At 41.5% G+C, this 25,826-nt stretch overlaps 1 protein-coding gene across 1 annotated transcript in view; it reads right to left on the bottom strand.

Annotated features, from left to right (window-relative positions):
- The window catches only part of LOC122770968 (protein sidekick-1-like), a 262,286-nt gene that overhangs the window by 42,288 nt on the left and 194,172 nt on the right, over positions 1–25,826 (bottom strand). The window contains exons 18-25 of the mRNA XM_044028205.1: positions 22,389–22,570; positions 18,393–18,508; positions 13,421–13,616; positions 9,395–9,493; positions 6,373–6,564; positions 2,346–2,467; positions 2,152–2,267; positions 123–273 (exon numbers count right to left, since the gene is read on the bottom strand). Of these exons, the coding sequence (XP_043884140.1) occupies positions 123–273; positions 2,152–2,267; positions 2,346–2,467; positions 6,373–6,564; positions 9,395–9,493; positions 13,421–13,616; positions 18,393–18,508; positions 22,389–22,570 (1,174 nt within the window). The remainder of the gene's footprint in view (positions 1–122; positions 274–2,151; positions 2,268–2,345; positions 2,468–6,372; positions 6,565–9,394; positions 9,494–13,420; positions 13,617–18,392; positions 18,509–22,388; positions 22,571–25,826) is intronic.

The following is a 25,826-nucleotide window of genomic DNA, read 5'->3' as shown; positions in this document are numbered from 1 at the left end:
CACACACACACACACATAGAGCAAAGAAACATAAAGAAAATCCCCATCAGTCAAATTAGCACAGTTTCAAGCTGTGTAACAGCTTCTCTCTGTGTGTGTTTTTCTTTTTTTTTCTTCAGTACCTTCCAGCTGAAGCGCAGGCTGCTCTGTGTAGCAGACAGCAGAGTGAGGTTGGAGGGATAAGTGTCAGGGGCTGCCTGTAGCGTCTGAATTAGCCTGGAGGGGGCGCTCATAGGACTGGCCCCGACAATGTTCACTTGTTGCACCCTGAACCTGGTGGAGAAGACAATAAATCAAAGTTAAAGTCCATTTGATATTTGTCAACAACTGTGGCTCAACAGGAAGATCCAAAGTCTGAGTTAAAGTTACTGAAATTGTTTAGTAAAATGAGTGGGTAAACAGCTCTGTGTTCTGACAGTGATTACTGATGAAGAGCGTTTGGCAAGTCTCAGTTGTCTGAAAATACATTGAAGGGAAACCTTTTGAATATCTTACATCACTTTATGCAAACAGGAGCCAGAACTCCACTTAGCTTGTGAGGCAACGCCGTTTGTCTGTGAATAAATGGCTCCTTTACTAAATGCATTAATGAGGGCATGTAGGGAGGAGGGAGGGGACAGCCAGGAAGTTCGCCAAAACATGACCCAAAAAAAAAGGACAAAACTGAGTCGCTTTTTAAGAAAGCCCAATCAAACAGAATGTTTCATGGTGAGTGTTTGGGGCTGTTGCTTGAAAAACACAGTTGTTTTTAACCAAGTCCCTTGTGGGGCTTCTGTCGTGTCACTAATAAGCAACCAAAACCAAGGACCTGCTAAAATGACTGACAATGGCAGTCGAACGGACAGAAAGGTGGACACTGAGGTCAGTTTTTATGGGATGAATGTTTAAGTTTTGCGTGGTAAAAACCAAAGCAACAGAGTAGAGCCGCATCCAACCACTATTTCCATAACCAATTGATTATTTTTTTGATTAATCAATCAGTTGTTCAGTACATAAAATGTCAACAAAATGTCCACAAACCAAATATTGTTCACATGTAATGATTTCTTTGTTAAATGAAGAAAAAAATATTCACATATAAGTAGCAAAAAAAAAAAAAAATCAGTGACCTTGTTTTAATGATTGGAAAAACACTCAGTGATTAATAATGGATGAGTCGTTACAGCCCTATCAGCAATCCACTTACTTATTGGACAAGACAGCACAAGTAACAGGTTAACAAGAATTCTACTGACACTTCCCAGGAAGGAATTTGTGATATTTGAGTTTTTTGCTCTCTAAATAAATAAAAAAAGAACGTCAGTGGCATCTTTGAGGTGCCACTGAGTGAGAGGACTTTGAAAAAGGCTGTTGAATTGAATTCAATCAAATTTCAGTGAGAACGTAAAGGACACAATAATGCTGACCTCTTGACACGCACGCAGATACACAGCCACAAGAGAGCGTTTGTTACTTGTAAATCCATCCATGCTTCAGCGTGGGTGTGAATGACAAAAAAAAAAAAGTGTGAGTGTGCATGTGAGAGACCCTACATCTATGAGCTCTCGTCCCTGCATTGGGACGACTGAGAGCGCGGTGTAAAGAGGAACTTAAAGCGGGGGGGATGAAAAGGACCGACAAGTGCATCACTTCATCTAATGTCCCAGTGGTGTCGCTTGTCACAACATAATCCCTGTGAGTGTGCACACACACTGCAATCCTATTACAAATGAAGACGAAGACACAAAGAGCAAGAGGCGGAGATAGACAGATAAATACAGCAGATAGATAGACATACAGAGAGAGAATTGGAGAGGGAGAAGCTGTTCAGAGAGGCAACAGACCACATTTACTTGAGCTGGGATTATAGACACTCCTCATTTACTTTATTTCTTATTCTCCTCGTCTCTTATGCATTTGTGTCTTCCCTTCCCTCATCCCCCGTCATCCCCTCTCCTTCCTTTCAGCTAATTTTGGAGCTGGGTTTAAAGTGGAGGTGTAGTAAGGATCTGCATGTAGCAGCCGTGAAGGTGCTGACAAACGGAAAAATCTCAGATGGAAAATGTCTGTGTGATTTATCTACCGTCACCCGAGTGCTGCAATACTGCAGAAACTGGAGGAGCGTTAGACGAGTGTGCGCCTGTGACCGCGCTGTTGTGTTGTGCTGCTTACCTGTACTGAGTGAATGGAGTGAGGTCAGGGATCTCCAGTGTGTCTGCATCCGGTTGGTTGTCTTTCTGGTAGACAACTCTCCAGGTGTCCTCCTCCTTCCCATCCTCCTTTACTACCTGGATATAAAATTCTGCGTGAGAAAACATTTCCCCTCCCCGATGTGCCTGAGGAAGAGCAAACACTAGCACACGCACCTGTCCTTCAACAATCCATCGTGATATTTCTGTCTTTCCGCTGGGACCAGGCCGGAACCGCAGTGTTGCTGTCCGAGGGCTGATGTTGGAGATGACTAAATTGGATGGTGCTCCAGGAAGTTCTACAGACAGAAAACAAAACAAAACAAGATAAAAACCTTTTGAGAATTTTGCAGGGAGGTCACTGTCATGTTTCTACTGATAAATAAACAATTTATGACCAAAATCTGTCGGGTTGTTGCTCATGCAGTAATGTTATTTATAAAATGAAAAAGTCTTTGCACTACATTATTGATGTTTCAATAGTACGGCACAAATTCTTTGAAATATAAACCACCTCTGTTGCTGGTGCTATAGAAACGAGGTGGGAAACAAACACAGAACACATATTTATTTTCAACCAGAACAAACACTGCACCATCACAGTGTGGTGGTTTTCAAAGTGATGGCTCAAAAGGAAGAGAACAAAACAAATACACTCTGTGACTTTTCCATGAACGGATAAAAATACATTTAATCTGGCAAAAGTGACAAACATGACTCATGAGATAAATGAACAGAAAAGGATGGAACCAATGTCATAATAATGACTTCATTACAAACGAGCAGGAGCGAGCCAAGATTGCCTCTAATACTTTCTTGAACTATTATGGCGACTAAAAGACTGGCCAAAGAGAGATTAAAGAAAGTCATTTTACTACAGCACAGGCACTTGTGCTACAGCTGCATCTCTCGCTCTGTCAGAGCAATTTATTTCATATTCCTGAGGTTGGCAAATACAATACATGGGATAAATCTGAACGCCAGTGGAGGCGAGAGGTGAATTAAATGCACAGTCCACTAAAGTCCATTTAAGGCATATAAATGTCTGAGTAGGCTGCAAGCCTCATAAATTATCTTTGACCCATTCTTATTCTAACATTGTTCCACCTCTGTGGAAATAATGAGTGACAGGAAACAGGTAATGCTGCTGAACAGTCGTGGCAGCCTGAGAAGCACGACCGCTTAGTGAGGAGAGAAGCACGCGAGGAATTCCGCAGCCCAAATCGGATTTCTAAGCATATCCAGATTGGACCTAGCTTGATATTTTGGCAGTTTGGACATTTTAAACAAAACACCTCAAGATCCAATTTTTTCAAAGCTGTTGTAAACCACATATGGAGGTGTGTCTGACCGGATCCGTTTCAATCTGGACGTCTCAGTCGCTCAGATAGGATTTCAAAGGGTCTTCTGCGTCACTTGCAGCGCAAGTCAAACGAACGTTAGTAACGTAGATCCGAAGAGAGGGAAGTGAATTGGAGGCGTGTTTAATGATCGACACAGTGAAAGACAATGGTTTAACCATTCGAGACAGAAACGGGCACACATTTATGTCGTAACCCTTTGTTCATTTTGTTCAGGCTACTTGTGTAACTCGACAATGACGGTGTGGACACACAAAGATCGGATCTGATCACTTGCGATATATAATGTGAACAATTTGTCAGGAAGATCAGATTCTGATCAGATATGTTTACAAATCCGATTTGTGCTGCAGTCCAAGCAAGACCTTAATATTCCGCCCATTCCAAGACGAAACTTACTATTGTAAGTCTGATCAATCGAAATGTAACCCTCAAGTTTGAACCCTGACATAATGAACAAGGGCTTTATCACCTGTTTTTTACATACCAACACCTGACATTTTTACATTTTCTAGACTTTCTGGATTACAAAAATGATCCTGAACTGTTGAGATGCTGCTGAGACATACAAACTGCAGACTAATCTGAAAACTGGATCAGATCCAAATAAAACTTTAATTGGCGAGTGTCTAATCCTACATACACATATACGTTTTGACAGAGATATTTTTTTTTTGCAGTTTTGCCCATTATAAGAGCAGGGGATTTCTTGAATACTTGATTATTTTTGGTGATATCATCAGTGGGTAGATTCTTACCCAAATGTAATGGAACATACTCATGTGATCCCAAAATACACAGATTGATCCATCAAAATTTGTAGAGAGGAAAATGCAAAAACAAGAATAAACATAAACACAAGAGGAAAACTGAACCTCCGTGGCAGAGGTAATTAGACAGAAACTGTCTTCCCCCAAATGCAAATGCTACTTACAATAAAACATTACTTGAGTAACAACTAATTTATCTTAGAGTTTATAGAAAGTCATGTTACAATAGCATCATTGTTGTCGCCATTCCTTGGCACGCGCGGCTAATTTGAGCCTCTATAGCATTCAAACTGAATTCAGTCGACAACAAGCAAGAGAATTAATGGTGTTGACGTTTTTTTTCATTCATTCAAGCTGAATTCCTCACACAGGAATAATATGCTTTGTATGCACATATCATCAACCAAAATATAATATATTAATAATATTTATAAAAAAAAAAAGTTATATAGCTCCTCCTTTCAGATGCCATACACACACTAAGCTTCTTCCCTGACAGCTGTTGGAATGTATTGACAGTGATTTGGCAGAAAACACGTGAAAGTCTGGCCGAAAAAGCTGAGATCAGATTTTTATTTCACTCGATTGTTTTTATAACTTCAGGTCCAAACAAATTAAAAATATGACAGCTTGCTTCCATTAATGAAATTTACATAATTAAAAAGGAACCACAACAACCACTTGGCTCCTCTCTGTCCCTTGACTGAACACTTTTCAGCCACTTCTCTTGACTGTGTTTGGTTAATGCTCTGCATCTCGGGATGGTGTAAGTGCTGCTGCACCACAGACATCATATTCCCTCAACATGGCAGAATACGAATCTGAAAAGCAGATGTGTTGCATGGAACGCTGTGTTTAGTAACACGTCAGAGCACCGGCGCACATCAGAGCGATTTTGTACAACATCTCGGGGGGTTCCTCTGCAGCAGGACTACAGCATATAATCCACGACTGGATTCAGTCAGTATGGAAAACAAGGCGACGCTTATTCTACATCCAGTGAAGTCCTTGTGTGCAACAAAAGACAAATTATAGCTATCAGCCACCGCGGCTCTCTAAGAGCATGCAGCCAACTTGTAAAGGCTGTAATGTGGAAATGTTGATATCAGCTGCCTTGCTCAGATGAATGACAAAATTCTCTCAACTCCATGAATACATGAATAAATAAACAAGACAAGAATCTATGCTCAGTGGATCTCTCTTGTTTCCTCTCTGCTCATTCTTTTCCCCCCTCCTTTTCTTCTAATCTTCATTTCTCTGTCTTTCCCTCACTCTTTTGCTTTCATGAATTAATAAACCGACCTCTGAATCTAAAAGCTGTCTGTATCCATCTTTCGTTCACTTTTTTCTTTGCTTTTATTCATAAATTAGTAATCACAAAATGTTAAAGCAAAAAATCCTGCTGCATTAAGGGAATTTTGCCCCCCCCCCTTCCTTCCGCCTCGATTGCCTCCCTGCCAGTCTGCCCGGACTTTGTTCTTCTGTTCTTTAGAGATTGCATATTTTTTTGTGTGTGTGTGTGTGTGTGTGTTACCCTGTTCTTCGCTCATTATGTTTCACTATCTGTTCTTCCTTCTTCACTCCTGTACTTTGACAGCCTCGTGCCCCCTCTCTTTCTCTCCAATTCCTGCATCTACCCACTTTGCCATTTGCAGTTAATCACAACTAATGATGATTGCAACTTGGCCTTGGTCCAGTCATACAAACTCATCGTGCATTCACCAGTGTGGTGTTCACATGATAAACACACAGAGAGAGAGCGCACATTACAGGGCTCTGTGAGATGCTGTAAATGAGTAACTCGTGGCTGTGTGTGTGGGTGATGATTCATGGATGCACAGTAACAGCCACTTATAAGCCCGAGGAAAGACGCCGACATAAGAGCTCATCGGTCATATTTACTCTGCTACGAGCTCAGAACAAGTGAGAATCTTTTTTAACGTCACTGTCGTCATGTCTGTGAAGGTTCTCGGTCATTCAGGGTCAGAGTCGCCCTCAGCCGTCAGCTGTGGGCGACTGGACCGAAGATGACCATGAGACGTGTCGCGTGTTGTGTGTGTGTGTTTATGTTACCTGGTGGGACTCCGGTAGAGACGGTGGAGGACGTGACCGCGCCCCGCCCTGCGGCAGTGAGCGCTGCCACCTGTAGTGTGTACATGGTGGTGGAGGTGAGGCCCGTCAGCTGGTACTGCAGGGTGGAGTTGGACAGAGAATGTTCCTTGCGACTGGACTCCAGGTCAGACACTTGCCACCACAACAGATAGCCTGTGTGGAGTAGAGCACATGCTGAGTCAATGAAGGTATTCATGATATCGGTAATAAAGCTGTACACATATTTACACACACACACATTAGAGAGATTTTAGGCTGTTTTTCACTCTATTGCAGTGATTATGTTGACTTTGTGGAACTGAGTACTTATTACAAATCATCCACCTTAATGCCACTGTGTGTGTGTGTGTGTGTGTGTGTTTGTTACCTACCTGTTTGTAACACCGACCAGTAGTCCAGTATCTCTTATGGAGATCAAAACCTGGTCCTAATGAGCTAGCTACTCATTTCTGAGTAACTGGTTATGTTTAGGTTCTAAGGCAGGGGTGGGCAATTATTTTCCACAAGGGGCCACATGAGAAACAAAAAATATCGTTGTGGGCCGAGCCAAATTTGAATTCATTTTAATTTCATTTTATCACTTTTATCTAAAAAAAAATTGGGCAGCATACAAACACACAATAAACACAATCACTAACTAACTGTATTGAAAATATCAAATGATTACACTATATAATGAATACTATTATACTATACTACCGTGGTGTAGTGCAGTGAATATATTGTCTCACACAACCCCCACACACACTTATGCTGCATTCACACCGGATGTGTTTACATACGAGTGACGGTGCTTCGCTGGTTAGATCATAAGATAATAAACAGGGAGGGAGATGATGATAACTCCTGAACTTAAACCGAGACACTTGCAGAAGGAAAGAACCACAGACCTCGTTCGACTCCTTAGTGTGCTCTTCATCAGATAAGCTCTTGTATTTCTGAAATACCCGGGCTGTATGTGGCCCGCGGGCCGTAAAATGCCCATGTCTGCTCTAAGGCCACGTCCAGACCAAAACGGCCCGAAACGTAAACAATCTTTTTCTTTGTGTACAGGAAACTTTTTGAAAGTTTCCCCTGTAAAGACGGCATTGTTTCAGGAAATATCTCCGTCCACACGAAACACTAGCGACAAGCGACCAGCAACAAATCTACCGACTTTCTCTAATAAACCTAAATACTTTATGAGGAAAGAAGAAGGAAATGCACAATTCTGCCGCATGATTGAGATCCATCTAACTGTATTTACTGCGGGCGGGGAGTCGGAGTCGGACACACACACGCACGCACACACACACACACACACACACACACACACACACACACACACACACACACACAGACAGCTGAGTGAGCGCAGCGCACAGACAGGAACGAGCTGTGGGTGTTCAATGCAGCAGACTGTGTGTGTGGAATGATCACTGATCAGTTTTGTTTATTCAAGTAAAAATAGGTTTTGTTTTCTCCTCTCTTTATTTTACTTTTCAGTGACAGTACTTGGTGACACTGTTGAACAATCTCCAAACACAAGACAATGAATGACAGCGCTAGAGAGAGAGCTGGGAATATGATGTCATCGTTTCCCTAAAGTAGCGTAGTATTTGCTGTCTACATGGAAACTCCACTTCCACGTGGACGGGCCCTAAGATTTGAATTGTGGTTAGGTTAAGGTTAGGGTTAGGCATTAACTGGTCATGGTTAAGGTTAGGGTTAATGCTCTGCTGTAAGCTGTGAGGACACAGGGTGATTCCAAAACTATCTTTGACCTTGTGAAGGGCTTTTTGACAGCAAAGGAGTGACTTTTTTCTCTCACCCAGAGTAAGCTGACTGTCGTGGGTGGAGGAGGTCTCACTCCATTCTGTACCATTTCACTCTGGTACGCCAAGGGTAGGGTGCCAAAGAATGGAATGCTTGGGGCTGAATATTTTGGTATTATTCCTAATGGAAACGGAAAAAATGTATACGTACAGCACTTTACCAAACTGAACTGTTCCACTCGGTGGAAACACAGCTTAGGTTTTAAGGTTCGAGTAAGAATTAGGCTTAGATATGCATTACCTTAAGAGTTAGGGTTAGGCAATTAAATGTGACGGTTAAGGTTAGGATAAGGGGTTTGGGAATGCTTTATATCTATGACTGTCCTATTCATGAATGTGTGTGTGCAATTATGGATTACTGTGACTGTGTTTCTTTCTGTGCATTTCATGTTCGATACATGTCTCCACATTTTGTTTTTCATATGTTTCATATATTATTTTTATACTTCCTTGGCATTTATATTCAATTTGTCTGTAATTAAATCTGCTATATGAATAACATTGCTGTGGCCATTAAGTAAAACATCTGCTTTTACGCGTTCTTTTACACTCAACAGTCAATTAAGTTTGGATCTCACGCCCGCACGCACGCGCGCACACACACACACACACACAGCTACACACACGGAGCCAAAAGGCAGGGAGAGAGAGCAGAAGGAGTAACTACAGTCAAAATCCCTGTCTGTCCCTTCGCATCTTCACAGTCATGCATCACACTCCACCACTTTAAATTGTGTGTGTGACTGTGTGTAATAGAGAGAAGCCACTTGTGTGTAAAGCCCTGGAGAGAGTGAATGGTCCCTCATCTGTCTCCTTGCACGCCAGGTGCTGGATGAAAAGCAGGTTGAGGAGAAAGGAGTAAATGTGCAAGGTGACCTTGATTGAAAAACAATTTTCCCACTCCTGAGTGTGAAATGTGACTGAAAAGGCCCTGCAGCCTTGTGCTGTTTGATAATGGCCTTGTTGAGTATGAGCCTGATGTGCAGCCCCATGTCATCGAACAGACTAATGCACACATGCACGTTGTCGGGTAACGACTTAAAGATTTACCATTTTTCAATTTTCAACTAGCTTTACGTCATTGTAATGTGTGCAGTACATGTACATGAGAAATGCTGTTTACCTCGGGGATACTCTTGTACTTATACCGATTAAATTTGCGTTCTCACCAGTGATGATGCCGTTCTTGTCTTCGGGCTCCGCCCAGCTGACTCTGAGTGATGTGTCTAAGATTTCCGTGAAGCTCAGGTGACGAACAGGTCCAGGTGCTTTGAAAAGAGAAAGAGAATAACAACGTGAGGGATTTGAACTTGGACATTGTTGGACATTAAATCTTAACCTCTAAATGAAGCACATTTCTGCTTATTTCCAGCGGAAAACAACAGTGGAGAAAAGAAGCAAAGGTCCAAAGCCGAATTCAACCTACGCTGAGAATGAATGAAAGATCTGATAATTCAAAACACCACAAATGTACAGTAAATATCAAGATAAATCCACCTCTAACTGTTCTCAGTATTGTAAATAAGTGTACAGGCTAATTTGTTTTCTTTATATGTATGTATACGTGTGTAGATGTATTCTACATGTTAATGTTTTTGTATGTTGTGGATTACTGAGCACTCGGATTTAAAAATGCTAATTAAAAACCAACAAAAAAACCATAAAGTATTACTTGAAGACCTGATTAACTGTGACGTTTCATGAAAAAATGGCAAGAGACAAACTAATCACCCTATTTCCCCCACACTTAACGAATTATCCCTGCTCACTATTACCGGCTGCTATTCAGCTTCACATACCACATCTTAATCACATCTGCAATGACCACCACCACATACATTATTCAGGCACACACATGCCTGACTTAACTCATTTCATCCATGGCTCCATAACCCTTCACTCTGCAGTGCAATTAAGATATACTTTGAAGACATTCAATAACACTGACACACGCATACACGTGAACATATTCCTATTTTACCAACCGAGGACCAATATCATCCAAATGTGGACCGCTATTGCATGGAACGTGACACAACGTTTGTGTCCGTTTGTCTTCTTGACCAGACGTCAAGCTGCCCAATCAGCTGGCTGTTGTGGGTGGAGCCGGGATGACCGTACCATACCATTTCACTCTGGCAAAAAAGATAAGTACTGTACTGTACCGAACTGAACCATCCCACTCTTCCACGGCTCACGTCTTGTCGTTTTAAAGAACAGAGAACACTTTTCATTAAAGGCCTTCTTGGAGGTAACCATGTCTGAACACACAAACGCAAAACCTTAGAGCAACATGTTAACAGTGTGAGGGATTTGGACAGACACTTCTTTTGAGTTGTGTTTCTTCGACTTTAAATTTTAACCTCTAAATTATGCACATTTCTGCTTATGAGACAGAGGAAAAGAACACAGGAGAGGTGAAGCAAAGGGCCAAGGCTGAATTCAACCTCAGCTGCTGCTGTAATGATGTTTGTGCTATGGTCTTAACCAGGTGTGCTACTGGGATGGGCCCACCACTTCAAACATTAAACAGTTCTCTACCATCCTGAGACATTTGTGAGAAACAAATGAGCAGTATTTGTTTGAGTCTTTACTTTTTGGCTTCAAATTCACTGAACCTCATAAAAATGAAACCTCAAAAATTCTGAAACATTTCTCTAACAAGCTGAGCTACTTGCTGACCTCTGGCAGACCATGGTAGCCACTTGGAAAGTCACTAGAATAACAGGATCATTTGGAAGTTTCAAGGTTTCTTAGGCCACGAGGACTAGGTTTGATTCCTGAGAGATAAAATGAGTCCAATATCCAAAAGGAGAGACTCATCATCTTATAGAAATAATGTGTCTATTAAAATCCTTCACCGAACACTCTGGACGTTTCAGGACATGCGTTGGTTTGTTTTGCAGCACAGTTTTTTGGACCAGCACTGTAAATAACTATTGGAGGATAAAGAAAAGAAGGGCAGAGAGTCTGAGCAGATAGTACTTTGTTAGACAATTTTTTGGACATTTTTAAGTTGTGACTTGACATCCTTATGCGGTACAGTGGATGTTAGACCCACAGTGTGTACTGTAGAAAGTTTGGAGAGAAGTTACCAAGAAGGGGAATTGCTGATGTGGTAGGTTTGTATGTGACCACAGCAGTGATGGCTCTGAAAGCCTGCTGAGGCTCTTCATACTGTGAAGAATTGTAGATAAAAAATATCTGCTCCAGCCCACAGAGGCAGTGGCAAGTATAACTGTAAGGTCTGCAGGTTAAGGTTAAGGTAATTTCATTAATCGCTGGGGGGAAATTCATCGTCTGCCCTTTTCCCCATCCTCTACTACGAAGCTTCCTGGAACTAGGAGGAGTGGACAGCAGGGACTAACTCCTAAGGTACTGAACATCAGGGCCTTAGTTAGGGGCACTGAAAGGGGCATTACCATATGTGTTGATGGTATGAGGAAACCCACACAAACTGGAGACCACATGCAAAGTTGACACATAAAGGTCCTGAGACAGACCAGAGTTAACTAACTGTATTATTACCACAATGCCTTCAAGGTCCCCTTCTGGATAAAATGAATACCAATACAAGTAGTAGGCTCACAGTTTGTAACACACACATTTGCACATCTATTGTTTTTAAGACACTGCACTGACTTGCACTCATTTGAACAACCTAACCAAAACCTTATCCCTGACCTTAACCCAGGGGCCTCGGACTCAAAATGACCCGGGTGCCAGTGAACGTCTAGTCTGGTTAGGAGGGGGCCGGTCAAGTGAAAAAAGTCCAAAAGGTTGGGACAAATTAACTGTTTCGTCATTAGAAATTGAAATGTTATCTTGATAACCCATCATGACGTTGCAATTAAAAATATTGAGTCCGTCCACAACGAAAAAAATGCATTTATGAAGCAAAAACAGACCGAAAAACAATGGAATCAAAACATGAAATCAAAATAACATCTAGACAACTTCATGTCAAACAAGCCTATGTTGAATTTAATCATGTGACAAATATAACCCAATACATCATATTATCATAAAAATATTGTTCACACTTGGTCAGTTTGGGCCAGAATTGTATGTAATTTGATTAGACTTCCTAAGGCCCGCCCACAAACAAATAACCACACAGCAAAGAACAAATCAGGGAGTGAGTGTGTATATAAGTGTATTTTCAAACAATAAATTAAATATTGTTTGATTCATGAAAAGTGTTGTTTGAAAATACACACATCTAATTCCATAGTTTTCATTATTATATATTTTAATTTTAAAATAAGTGTAGGGTCACAGGACGTCGACTGGACGGACCCCTGCCTTAACCATAACCACTTCATGCCTAATCTTAAGAACTGCTGGTCCTGACAAGGTCTAGTAGTTCTTACCACCAGAAAACACCTTTTCTGGTGTTTATACCAGAAAAGGTCCTAGAGAGGTAACAAATACACAAACACACACACACACAGAGCTATCATCAAGCAAGAATTACACCCGTCGTTAACCCTGCAACACACCCTGCTCCCAATCAATACCTGTCCACAGCCATGTGTACATGTACAACTGTGTGTGTGTGTGTGTGTGTGTGTGTGTGTGTGTGTGTGTGTGTGTGTGTGTGTCCACATGGCTTCTAATATTCCCTTCCCACTCGATAATTGCTGGTTGATAATAATTGCTTGTCTGTTTGCCCATAGGCTATTGTGTTTGTTCGACGGTGCGACTGTGTGCATGTGTACTTGCAAATGGGAGGGGCCGCTGTTATGTTTATCCACGGAACAGTAAGCTATAAAACATGTGAATCAATTCTCTGTAAAGCAAAAAAAAAGAAGACACACTGGAGGAAAAATAAAGACGGGAGTGTAGAGGGGAACCTCAGAACAAAGAGATTAAAACAAAATGAGAAAAGGACGAGTCTGTTGTGAGCGTAGCTGTTGAGCGCGCAGCTGTATTTCACACTGACAGAAACAGCTGGACTCAACTCAGCGCAACTCAACACACTTCCATTGTTATTCACAGGAGAGGTTGACACGGCGTTCTCTGTGTTGTGTTCTGGCTTTATTCAAATTCAAGTGTACCTGTATTCCTAGCTTTGTGAGGACCTTCTGGGAGAGCGAGGACAATTTGACCAATCGTCAATAAACAAGAGTGATTTGTGTGCAGGGGAAAGTGGCGAGTGGATTGTGTCGATCAAATCAAAGACGGGTACTCACTGTCCTCGTGCGTCTGCAGCAGGGTGGGCGCGCTGCGAGGGCCGTCCCCCGGTGTGGTGAAGCAGAGGGCGGTGCCGAAGTACCAGGTGAATTTCCTGAGTCCACTGACCAATCCAGTGTGGCGTGAGCCTGGATAGTCCGGCGTGATCGTCACTATGATAACATCCTCAGGGGACTGCTCTGGCCAGACGAGCAGCTGTGTTCAATGAGGAAAAAAAAAGTATGTTAAGTTGCAAATAAATATTCGCCCTTAGTTATTCATTTTAGTCATGCATTTGTAGCATTAGCCTCGGGCTGCTGAATCTAAAGCTTGTTATTCAGATTGTTTTTATGAGACAAAAACTATTCCTACAGCAACATAGAATATAGTGGATGTTTTAAAATTGGGCTGACACACAGGGGGTTCTTTGTCACTTCATTTAAAAACACCAAATAGGATTCACACTTTTCGCTCCAGGAAAACTTATCTGCATTAATGTGAGCAATTATATTATTTATGTATAATTGCACCACTTAACATAAATCTCTGCCAGTCATATCACTCATAACAGCATCTGAGGACAAACATTAAGTCTGATTATCAGTCCGCCTTAATGCCACATGTCTATTGAGAGAACGGATTCACATTTAGTGCTTTAACCACAAGAACAAAAAAAAAAGCGGAATGACACATTCGTAATGAGAGACGAGCCACAGGCAACGCTGTGATAGGTACCACATGTAGAGTATAAAGAAAGAACTGGCTGAAATGTTAAGCTTACTTGTCACCAGAATGAAAGCAGAGGAATCTGGTAGTGGTGTGTAAATGCAGAGGCAAAACAAAACAAACAAACATCTGCTTACAGACCAGCGTCGCATGGTAATTGGATTGAAAGTGTCTCTTCGATGGCATATTGTCGGTGGGTGTACATTAACATGTATTTGTCACCGCTGCATTCCCAAAGCGAGGACGCTATTTTCAAGAGTCAATCCGTCAACGCTGAATGTCTGATGTGTTGCGGCTCACATTTTCAGCGCAATCTCGTTGATTTTGTTGTATTGTAGTTCAGTGTTTTCTCAACCCTGGTCCTCAGGGAACACTGCCCTGCTCCATCACACCCGATTCAGACGAACAGCTCGTTACCAGGCTTCTGCAGAGCTCGATGACGAGCTGACCGTTTGGTGACCACATTAAGTGATAACAATAACTAGTAGGCAATAAGCTTATATTGTGTATAGAAGTGCAATTTCCTCCATATTGTCCCTATACAGTACATTTTCCCAGCCCAGGTCTTTGAGAGGCACTGATATTAACCACATAGGGGTCACTTAGCATTTATGGAATAAAATGATAAAGCTAAAGCATGTGCAACTTTCTCTATAAAGGTCCCACACTGTTTTATATCTCAGTCATTTCTCGTTTTACAACAACAAACTATGACACAGATGTTTGAGACCTGTGGGGGAAAAAAAAAAAAAAAGAGTTGTAGAGATATAATAGTGCAGACATTTTCTTTTCCAGTCTGTGTTTTCAGTGGCTCCAAAAACAGTTCTCTCCTGCGACACGTGTGGCAAATGACAACAACTCAAGCACCACTCCCTGCTTCAGTACCAGCGGGTGGAAGTGAGACACTGATGTTTACCTGAGGTATACAGCAGCGAGCATAAAGCCTTTTTAGTTTTTTTTCCTGGGAAAAAACAGCCTGATTCCAATGCATATAAATCAGTCTGCAGGCCATTGTAGGCGACAGAGGAGGAGGACAAGTCTTCTTTTGCACATTCACATTATGATCCGTTCATTCATTGGCATTATAAAAACGATTAACGCATGAACAATCTTACATAGACACCCTTTCATTGTGTGCACCACTGTGCAGCGCTTCAGTTAATCACATGTCAAAAAGGTGAGGAAAAAGTGACATTTCATGTAATGTTAAGATTCAAAACTGGGGTATTATTCTGCTGCTACAAGTGTGTTAAAAAAAAAATGCAGATTGTGTGGCATTTTTACAGTCTAAACAATCCAGTGTGTAGATGGGGAGATTTTGCTGAAGAGGAAGGCTCTACCCAGCATTAATATGATGTTCTTAAAAGTACTCGGTGAGCAGTAAATAACAGTTGCATTCAGCCTGCTTTATTGAGCAATATACAGATTTACAGCCGTTACTCTCGTGTCTGAACCCTGACTGTGAATGTTTATGTGCTCTGGTGTTTTGGCATCGCTGGCCAAGTTACATATGTAGTGGATTTTTGTAATAAAAATAAGTGGAATATGACTCCTGCTGCAAACTTGCCTTTCAAACAAACCAATGAGCCTTCCTCTAACCGTTGATGCTGTAACGGCTACTTTTCAAGTCATTAAACTAAAAAATACTAAAGTGCATTTTGCGGTATATGTAAAAGTACTTCTGCTAAGTCAGCACTCCCCAAATTTTTTTGCATTAAGCTGTGCATGTGCTGACAAAAAAAAAGAATCAGTTGATCATTCCGGCATCAAATTGACGCCCAATTTTATGTGGAATAAGTAAGTTGCTAAGCATATTAACTTAAGAACATCCTTACAATCACAGGGAGCACAAACCAGTCAAAAACACTAATGTCCTGCAATTAGGAAAAATCTGCTTATGCCCAGAGTCAGAACGTGACTACTTTTTCTTCTGCCCTGAAGGCCCTGCACTGCACCCAGTTTTTCATGCTAAAATGAGGTTTTCAAATGCAATTTATTATCAGCACAGTACATTTTGGGTGCAGTAAAAGAGTGCTGATCTGGCACCCTTCAGCATCTGATGCTAGTCCACTTTCAAAGGGAACTGGGTAGATTGGCTCTGCTGTTGCTATAGAAACATGTGATTCTGAAGCAGAATTAAAGGGATACCCAGTGTGGGCTGAAGATGGCATACAGTACAGGGTTGTCCTGACCTGGGGCCGGAGAAAGTGCAACACAGTTGAAACTTTCTGCTGTAGCACAGGGAACAATACACTGGACTGGTAAGATACTTTTCTCATTATATACAGGATATACAGGGTTTACTTCAGAGGTGTCAAACAATAAGACATGACAGCACAACTATCGCAATATTACATTCAACTTTAAATGGCATACATATAAGCTTGTTAAAGCTACAGTTGTCCACGCTATTATTTACTCAATTTTAGATTCATTTCTCTGTTTTTGATATTAATAGATTCATTTTTGTTTTTCTTGTGAAGTTTACATCGTTCCATATCAAAACAAGCACTTTTACTTTGAAATTCTGTGAAACATCATCATGCTTATCTTGATGGAATATTGTGTTATAATTTTGACATCATATTGCCCACTTGCTACTGAACAGTTGTTGTTTTTTTCTCCTCTTGACCAGACTAGAAGCTCATTGGCCCGCAGGTCATTTGAGTTTACTTTAAAACTGTAATAGACGAGTATTTTTGGCTTAAACTTTCATACTGGACCCATATACCCCTTGTTTTCCTCTTTTCTACCACAATAATTAGATTTAAAGCAGAAACGAACTGCGAAATTTTGTATCCATACGATGCAGGAAACTACTTTCCCTTAATATCTGCAGCTAATATTTAACAGCAGGGAGTCCTAATGATGACAGATGTATCCGTGTTCTTACCATTGTCTTCCCACAGCTGTGTCTTTATGACAGCCATCAACTGCCGGAGACACAAATGTTGTCTACTTCCCTATTTAATGTATTTTGTGATTGGCGATACGTGACTCTGACTCTAAGACTTTGCACCTCTCATCTGAGCGACATCTTCATTTCAGAGGAGAAACATCTTCAGTAACCACAGGCAAGTCCAGTTGCCTTGCAGCATTCAGGTCTGACATGACCTGAATCATTTAATACAAACTGTACTTTATATAAAACCTCTTCTGTACGGAAGACAAGACGGGAATTCAGAAAGAGACGGAAAAAAAACAATTAATCTGTTCTTTATTGTGTGTTCTGAATAAACCTAATTCATGAGTCACTAAGCATAGACAGATAAATGTAATAACTAAAGCCAGTGTCTCTCAAAAGTCAGGGTTTACTGAGTCATAAGCCTGTGTCAAGGACAAGTGAAAGACATGAAAGTCATGAACTGGTGCTCAATCTAACAATCAGTTTTGAGATATATTATTATGAGTTATATTGTTATGGGCATTGTATATGTTCACTGGTGTGCGGGGGTGAAATGAGATGAGTCTTTGCTTCATAACCTCTTTTAATTAATATCATTATCTACTGTTCTCCAACCAGCAAAACACACTCGGAGATGCACACCCACATGTGCTGCAAGCCCTGAGAGGCTTCACTGATGTGGGGTGGTAGTGCCTGTACACAGAGACAACATCAGACAGCCGCATCAAACAGACGGAAAACCATATAGTATTTATCAACCAACAAAAAAACAGTCTCACACACACACAGAGAGACTCACTGACGCACAGCAAGAATGTGACGTGCGTTCTTTGTCATGTTAATCAGTTCCTTAGGGGTTGGTTGGCACAACGAAGTGCGGAATAAATCAAATACCAGTACTAGAACATCTACATCACTCGCGCGATTCAATCCTTTGCTCCTACTCGGCTCACCACTATCCTGCTTACAGCTCCTCTATTATAATCTCTTATTTTTCCTCCAGTCCTTTGTTCCTATTTTTGAAACACCTAGTTTTTTTTTTTTCTGTACTTAATCCGGTCTTCTTTTCTTTTCGTCATCACACTTGGCTTGGCTAAATGAAAGAGTAAATAGGAGCGAGGCAGTGCATCCTGGGACAGGACCTTGCCGTAAAATGCACTCATTAAATCAAGACTTTCTCCGACGAATAATGCGTCAGCCATTGTATTCATTAAAATGTTTTCTGCATATTCGCCACGTAAATGAAAAATGAAATGAATTCTCCCATATGTGTGAAAAAAAAGAACCCCCACAGGTGTAAGCCTGCGTTTTATTGAGACTGAATTTATTTTTACTACGTACACATTCATCCGGAAGCTTACCTTGTATCCCTGGTTGATTCCATTAATAAACTGCTGAGGTGGAGGTTTCCATGTGAAACGGATGGTGGTCGAGTTGATGGCTACAACGTCCACTTCCTGCGGAGGAGCTGTGGGAACTGAACAAAGACGAACACACACGTGTAACGTTTAGTCACAATGAGTTCACTAAGAAGAAAAAGAGGAAAAAAAAAGGCTTGGATACTACATGAGAGCTACGCTTTTACTTTTCAAGAAGTATAAGTAGTAGTTTTGAGTGTCTCACATTATGCGCGATTTTAATATTTCATGATGGGATTGAGTTCATTTTTTTATCTTACAAAAAGAAACGTGCAAGGCTCGCACAAACTCATTGCCAAATCGTACTTTATTTGCCTTCCTTTGAAATGAACTTATTTCTCAATAAAATTCATCTCATCTTTTGTGTTTTGCATGTGTATGTTTTGCACATTATTATATTATCATAAATACAGTCGTAATTCCTAAATGAGATTAAGATGCTCAGGATTAGTGACTCGTTCTGAACAATGGAGGTGACTCGTGAAGACTTCTAGAATGATAAATTAAATGTGTTATGTCCTTCAGTCGCTGACCTCTGGAGGCCAGACAGCGGCCGTGGAGAGTTTCACTCGCTTGATTTGTTGGATCTGTCATGCAGTCATATTATTCTCTTGATAAAGCAGCCACGTCAACTCTAATTACCCAGCTGATGTTGCTGCACAGCACATCATCATTTATTGATTGAAAAACACAACGTAATGAATACAAGAATCATGACATCTGATCTGTATGTACACTTAATAAGCGTTACAATGTGCATTGAAATATAATAATTCATCTTCCTATTGAGCTGTCGGGGTCACAATAGACAGATGTAAGAATAAACTAGGCATGACAGGACCCTCGCGTGCCCACGCAAGTGTCCCCCCACACAAGTGTCCCCCACGCAAGTCTGGGAGTGCAGCAGTTCCCTGACCTCACTGTCTCCCTCACTTTTATTTGATCAATCACGTAATCGCATCGTTAGCTCATTTACATAGGGTGCAAACTGACAAAATGAACACCAAAATTCCAAATGGCTGATTCCTGTTGAGTTGACGCCATGGTTAGGGTTGACTTTTTTGTTCATCCTGGTCTATAACAAACATCTCAAGTTTTGGGAAATTTGGTGGACCTCAATTTTGCGCTATAGAGCCCTTGAGCAACACGCCTGTTAGCTTAGCTGTTAGCTCCACCTGAGTAGAGTGGCAGAGGAGGCATCACAGATGGGGAGTGCGACTAATAGTGAGTGAAATAATAATATTGTTTTGTGTGCGGGGCGGGGCATATCTGAAAAATCTTCAGATAAGAAGAAAAAAATTATTTTGAGAAAAAGAACGTATGAATGTCTCTCCAGAGTTTGTCACCGATGCATCTCGCAACGTTTTCGGCCGCGTGGCTCGTCCGAGCTTTGGTCGTTTTGAGGATTATATCTTTCTGCTCCCATTCATCGTCTATGAAATGTGCGGTGACTGTCACATATGCCTCCATGGCAACTCTGTCGGCGACGGTCACGCGGCTAGGAACCGTGCACCTTGGCTCAAGCTCTCGGATGACGTCTTTGAAACCGGATCCCTGCGAGATGTTAATCGGTCTCATGTCTTTGCAAATAAAGCGGACCGGTTTGTACGTAACAGCATTCTGACGAGCAGTGGCAAAATATACGTAATTCTTGCCATTCTTGGTTTTGCCAGGTGTCCCCTCATGTTGCTCGTTGACGAGTGCTATTTCATTTCGATATTTTATTACTGCCGTCTGCAATTTCTGACTGAGTGTTAGATTGCCGTGTATCAGAAAACGTTATTGTTCTGCGAGGGTCGACTTTTTTAATATTTGAATTAAATTTGACAGCCCTAACAGCCCTAATGTGTTAGCCCTTTAAATGTTACATGAAATCTGCAAGTCAGTGGATGAAAACATTAATGTACCAAAGCCAGAATGGTAAAAGAAGGGTGTGACTGTTTCCGTGTGGGTGTTTGTGGGTTTATGTTATTGAATAATGCTGATGCTAGAAAGCTACAGAGTGATAATGCACTGTTGCATGATGGGAGTGCCCTTTACATTTTATATGCGAGCCAGAGAGGCCAGTACAGTGGGAGAGAAGAGCACACAGAGAGGATAGAGCAGGGACCGGCGCAGAAAAAAAAAAGTTGGTGAAAAATGGAAAGCAAAAGAGAGTGAGACAAAGTGAAGCTAAGGTTGAGGAGACAGCATGAGAGATTAATTGATATTAAAGATGCTCTCTCCCCTCCTGCCAGGCTGACTGTACACCTGGGGACCGGCTTCTAACCTTTCTCAGCACACTGCTACTGATAAAACACTACATTCTGTCCTCTGGTGGAATCTTAGTATGCATATTTGGCTCTGTGTGGAGGAGTGGGAAAAGAAAGAGAAATGTTATGTTAATAGTGAGTTCAACCACATACTCTCCGAGAGAGAGAGAGAGAGGGGGAGAGAGAAATGTCCAATCCATTGCAGCCATTCCCATTAAACCACATTAGAATAATTAATGAGCCTAACTCTCTCTCATGAGTCCATAAACCTGTCCTGAACTCTTGTTATAATGACTGTAAGCTTTACGTGCACACATGAACACGTGAGTGTGGTACGTGAACCTCGGCCCATGTAATAATGATAATTTACTGACGGAATAAAAGTCAGGAGGAGAAGAGCACGTGTTTTAAAGGAGATTTACCCCCACGACCAGTCCCTCTTCTTCTTCTTCTTCTTCCTTTACAATCTTCCCTTACGTCCCTCCTCCTCTCACAACCACCACATTGATTTACATTTGAAGAGTTAAAGTGTGTTCCTCTGTGTAGCCATGTTTATTAAAATCAAGTATTTATTACACTATTACGTACTGTATAATATATTTATAAGTAAGCACAGAGACTTTTTTTCCCCATGAGAGTAGCTCCCCCGGGATGTCCCTCACCCTAGCGGTCTCCTATTAGTTAGCTGAAGCTGGTGTTCCTGCAACAACAAGGGATTTAAACACAGCTCTGACCTGCACTAAAGCTCATTTCCTCCAACTATCATTGACAGTGAAGTTGGACAGCTTGTGGAGACACGTCACTGTGCCATGACAGAAAGGTCTATGTATGCTGTGAATGTTTCACGAGATGTGATTGTCCTCACAGTTACATCAAAATCTATTTTCCCTTTGTAGTTAATATAAACTAATGTCTGTTACGTTAAAACCATTGTCAAATGAGTAAGATTTTCATGGTATTGGTGGTACACCAATGTAGGAAATACTGAAATACTGTTCTTCTGTCTTTACCGGGGCGTGTGATCGGAGTGGAGCTGTGGAATTTTGACCGGAGTTTGTAGAAAATTAAACAAAAAATTTAATAAATGAAATCTGTGTATCTCCTGCTCCATCTTTATTTGATTTCACTCTACCAGGGTGTGAAGCATATGTGATGAAGAGGAGGATGATGAGAGAGCTAATTATCTTATTGGGAATAAATCTGCCTCCTGTGAAAAGGTGATCATTGTCTCCGGTGGTCCTACGGTGGTATAAAACATTTGAGAACCACATTTAGATGTTTAAAAAACAAACGGTCTTGTCCCCGCCCACTCTTGCGCTGCTGCTGTATACACAAACACGCCGTCTGTCAGTGCTGATAGTATTGCTTGACAGAAGGGATGCTAGTTTTTAAAGTAACTTTATTTAGGTAGAAAACTTGAGAGTGAGAGTGAGAGTGAATGGTCGTTTGTCTCTATCTGTGTGTGGCCCTGTGATGGACTGGCGAACTGTCCAGGGTGTACCCCGCCTATCGCCCGATGTAGCTGAGATTGGCACAGCACCCCCCGCGATGTCTGTAGGCTTTCTCATAGTCTCTCTCTCTCTCTGTTTTTTCCTCTCAGTCTCTCTCTCCTCTCAGTAATATGCACACATGAACTAATGACAGACAAAAAGTCTCTTTGAAACCGCTCATTTGTGTGATTGCTTACCTCCCTGCAGAGTGTACTCAGTGACAGGGCTGCTGTAGACGCCCAGGCCGGCTCCAGTGTAGGCAGCCACCTGGATCTGGTATTGTGTCCAGATGATGAGATCTTTCAGCAGACAGTAGTTGGTCTCTGGGCTGCCGATGTTCTTCTCCTGGTAGTCTCCTGGCAGCCCTGCCAGACGGTACCTACAAACACACAAACAAGAAGTTTATATACAGTTAGCAATATAATGAACAATATTCTCCAAAACCAAAGTAACAGTGTCTCCTGAGTGTAGATGTGGCCATGTGGTCAGCTCTAGACTATGTTTATTTCAAACTTCTTTCTTTAAAGGTTACAGCGGCCGCTGTGCTTCTTTACATCCCGCGTCTGAGCTCTGCAGGCAGTCGACAGGCATCGACCTTAGGCTTAAAGATTTTCTGTTGGTGTGGAGTCACTCGAATCCCATCTGAATAACTGAAGAATAAAAACCTCGGTGTCAGGTAGGTGTCTCAGTGTGGCGCACCTTCAAAGCCTTAACTAAAGTGCATGTGATATAAATGTCTACTTAAAAGGATATATGACCCAACAAGATGGCGAGGTGTAATACCCCTTTGTACTGTATATATCTGATGGAGCTGAATGGTGCAATAACCCTCATGTCAGCGTTTTAATATGGAACCAATTCACTGCAACAGAATATTCCAATGTTTCCCTGGCTGAGTCAGCGCTGCATTACATATGCATTCTGCACACACAAACCAACACAAATACACACGCTAAACAAATTCCACAAAGTGAGAGGGCGGGGCATGTTGACAGGGGATCCCGGCAGTGGAGGGGAAATAAGTCCCTGCTCCTTTTCCTCCAACTGTGGAAGTGGAGGACGATACTCCCACTATCTCAGAAAAGGAATGAGAGTGAAGACCCGGCAGCTGGTAGTGGAGTAGAAAGATGAATCTAAAGAGGTGAGCAGGACGAGGGGGAGGAGAGCGCTCCATACTATGAAGCTGAAAGGACACGGATGAGTCGTGCGAGCATGTACTTCTACTTCCAACTGATTTCTGAAGTGGAGACAGCTAACAAAGTGAATGAGGATAAAGATCTGATAACTTCGACTGCAATTAAATGCAAATTCGTGCGAGGCTGCTAATGACAGTTTGATTACACACAGTGTGTCATACTTTGGGCAGACATAAAAATGAAGGACAGCGACCAAGGGCAGCCAGAGTATCTGCAAAGAGCACTTGTGTCTGTGTGTGTACATGAATATTAGATTATTCGTAACAGCCTAATTTGTGGTGCATTTATTATCACAGGGTGGTAACAGCAGCAGCGAGCGCTTAGTGAGTGCACTGCACGTGTGTTTGCAGAGGCTCAGCACACTGCACGTCCCACAGAAGTGATGGAATTTACCAGGGTCATTAAACGCGTTGGCTTTGGAAATTTACAAGATTCAAATAGTCAACGAAGAATCCCGTGGAATATTCAAAAAGCATTTTTGCTCAAAATGCAAATCTCTAGTGTGTGGTTATTTGTTTCAACATGGACAGAGAGGGGGAAAGGCAACAGCGAAGGAAGCTTTCTGTTTCTTGTAATTTAATTTAAGCAAATCCAACAAGTCATGCTACAATCTTTTTTAGCTGCAGTTCTCACGTCCATAACTAATTAACATAAGTCCATCTGATAGAACGTAATGTGACTGCTATTCAAATATGAATAAAGCTCTTTTTCTTTGCTCCTTGTTTCATGACAATTTTGCTGTGAGTACAATAGACACTGAAAGAAAGAGTTGATGGCAATGTTTAAAATTGTTACCTTGGTTCTCAAACTGTGGGAGCTCCCTCTGGTGGCACTACACTCAGAAATAGTGTCCTACTGTATTATACCAGGGTATGTGATCAGAGTGGAGCTGAGGAATTTTGACCCGAGTGTGTGTAGAAAATGAAATAATAATAATTACAGTCACCTTATCGCTCGCTCCATCTAATTTCACTATATGTGAGGAAGAGGAGGATGACGAGAGAGTAAATGATCTCATTGTGAATAAATCTGCCTCCTGTGAAAAGTCAGTGGCTTACTTTGCTTGACCTATTTACACCACTGTGTTCTAACGTTGGTGAAAATGGTGGTACTTTGAGAGCTCGGTAGTTTCTCAGGTGGTACTTGGTATTAAACATTGACCTCATCTATTTAGCCAATGCCTGAATGTGGTAATGAAGTTCATTTAGTTTCACGCTCCGCTGCTAGCTTTTCACGTTCAAGAAAGGACGCTTTCCAACATCGTAATTCTTTTCATGCAGATACTTGAAAACAACCCACTCACTTAAGAATGATTTAGATTTAGTGTAATAAGCAATAGTTGTTGACATTTGAACTCAACAACAAAACAAACACACCCCTCCCAGCAGTTCTCCTTCAGAAGCTCCACCTTCCATGCAGCATGCGTATGTTATGTGATGCCATTTATCAGGTCATCCTCCCATCCCTCGACAGTAGAAGACAGAGAAATTACTACTCCACGTCATTTCAGATCTAACACTTGATCACAACCAGAAATACTCAAATGGGAATACTTGGTTTCCTTACAGTAGCTCCTGCCACGATTAATAAAGAACATACACAGATATAAAATATACTGTAGGTGAGAGTTTGCATGTTCCCAGATGTTTTATTCACAAATCCTTCAAAGAGGATTAGCACACTATTAGAATATACTGTTTTTGACTGTTCCCATGGTAATTGCTGTTTTTAGCTCAGAGACCTCGGTCTCGCTGCCCACACAAATATTTTATGGTGAGGGTTGGATTCATTTCACAGCAAGCAATCTTGACAGCACTGACCTTTGAGGCAACAAAATCACAGCTACCTCAGCTTATTAGTTGTGTAGCATAGTTTTCACTTCTTTATAAAACTTCCTCTGCTATGAACGCCTCCAAAATGGATAGAATAACAATAGCCATCAGCAAGCTGATTGGCTCAGAGAGCTTTAGTTACCTTCATTATCTTCTTATTAAATAAATGAAATCCTGTGGTCAAACCTCTCAAACCAGATATTTAAAATTTACACTTTTACGAGGGGTTATTAGCAGAAACTGAATATAACACTCATAAGCATGTTTGTATAAGTGTGAAATTACTCTGAAGTAATGATTTTTTAGTTTATATAATATCAAGACAAAGCTTATTCTGATATTGGTTTCTACGTGCAGGATCATACGATGGAAACATAAAAGAATGGCTCCACTTTTCCACTATACAGCACGGCTCTGCACGGCTTGACTCTTTTCTTTTTTTTTGCTTTTCACTTGTCCATTAGTGATAGCGGTGTTTCGAGCCATGCTACAATAGTGTGTAGTGGAAAACCAATGAGGGAGGAAAGGGCTGAGAGGGTGAGAGAGAGAGAGGCCTTGACATGCTTTGTTGAGAAGTAAGAAGTCACTAATAATTAAACACTGGCCC

This window comes from Solea senegalensis, linkage group LG6 (genome assembly GCF_019176455.1).
Source record: "Solea senegalensis isolate Sse05_10M linkage group LG6, IFAPA_SoseM_1, whole genome shotgun sequence".
NCBI lineage: Eukaryota > Metazoa > Chordata > Actinopteri > Pleuronectiformes > Soleidae > Solea > Solea senegalensis.
Note: the sequence above shows the minus strand (reverse complement) of the source record. Positions and strands in the feature narration are given on the sequence as shown.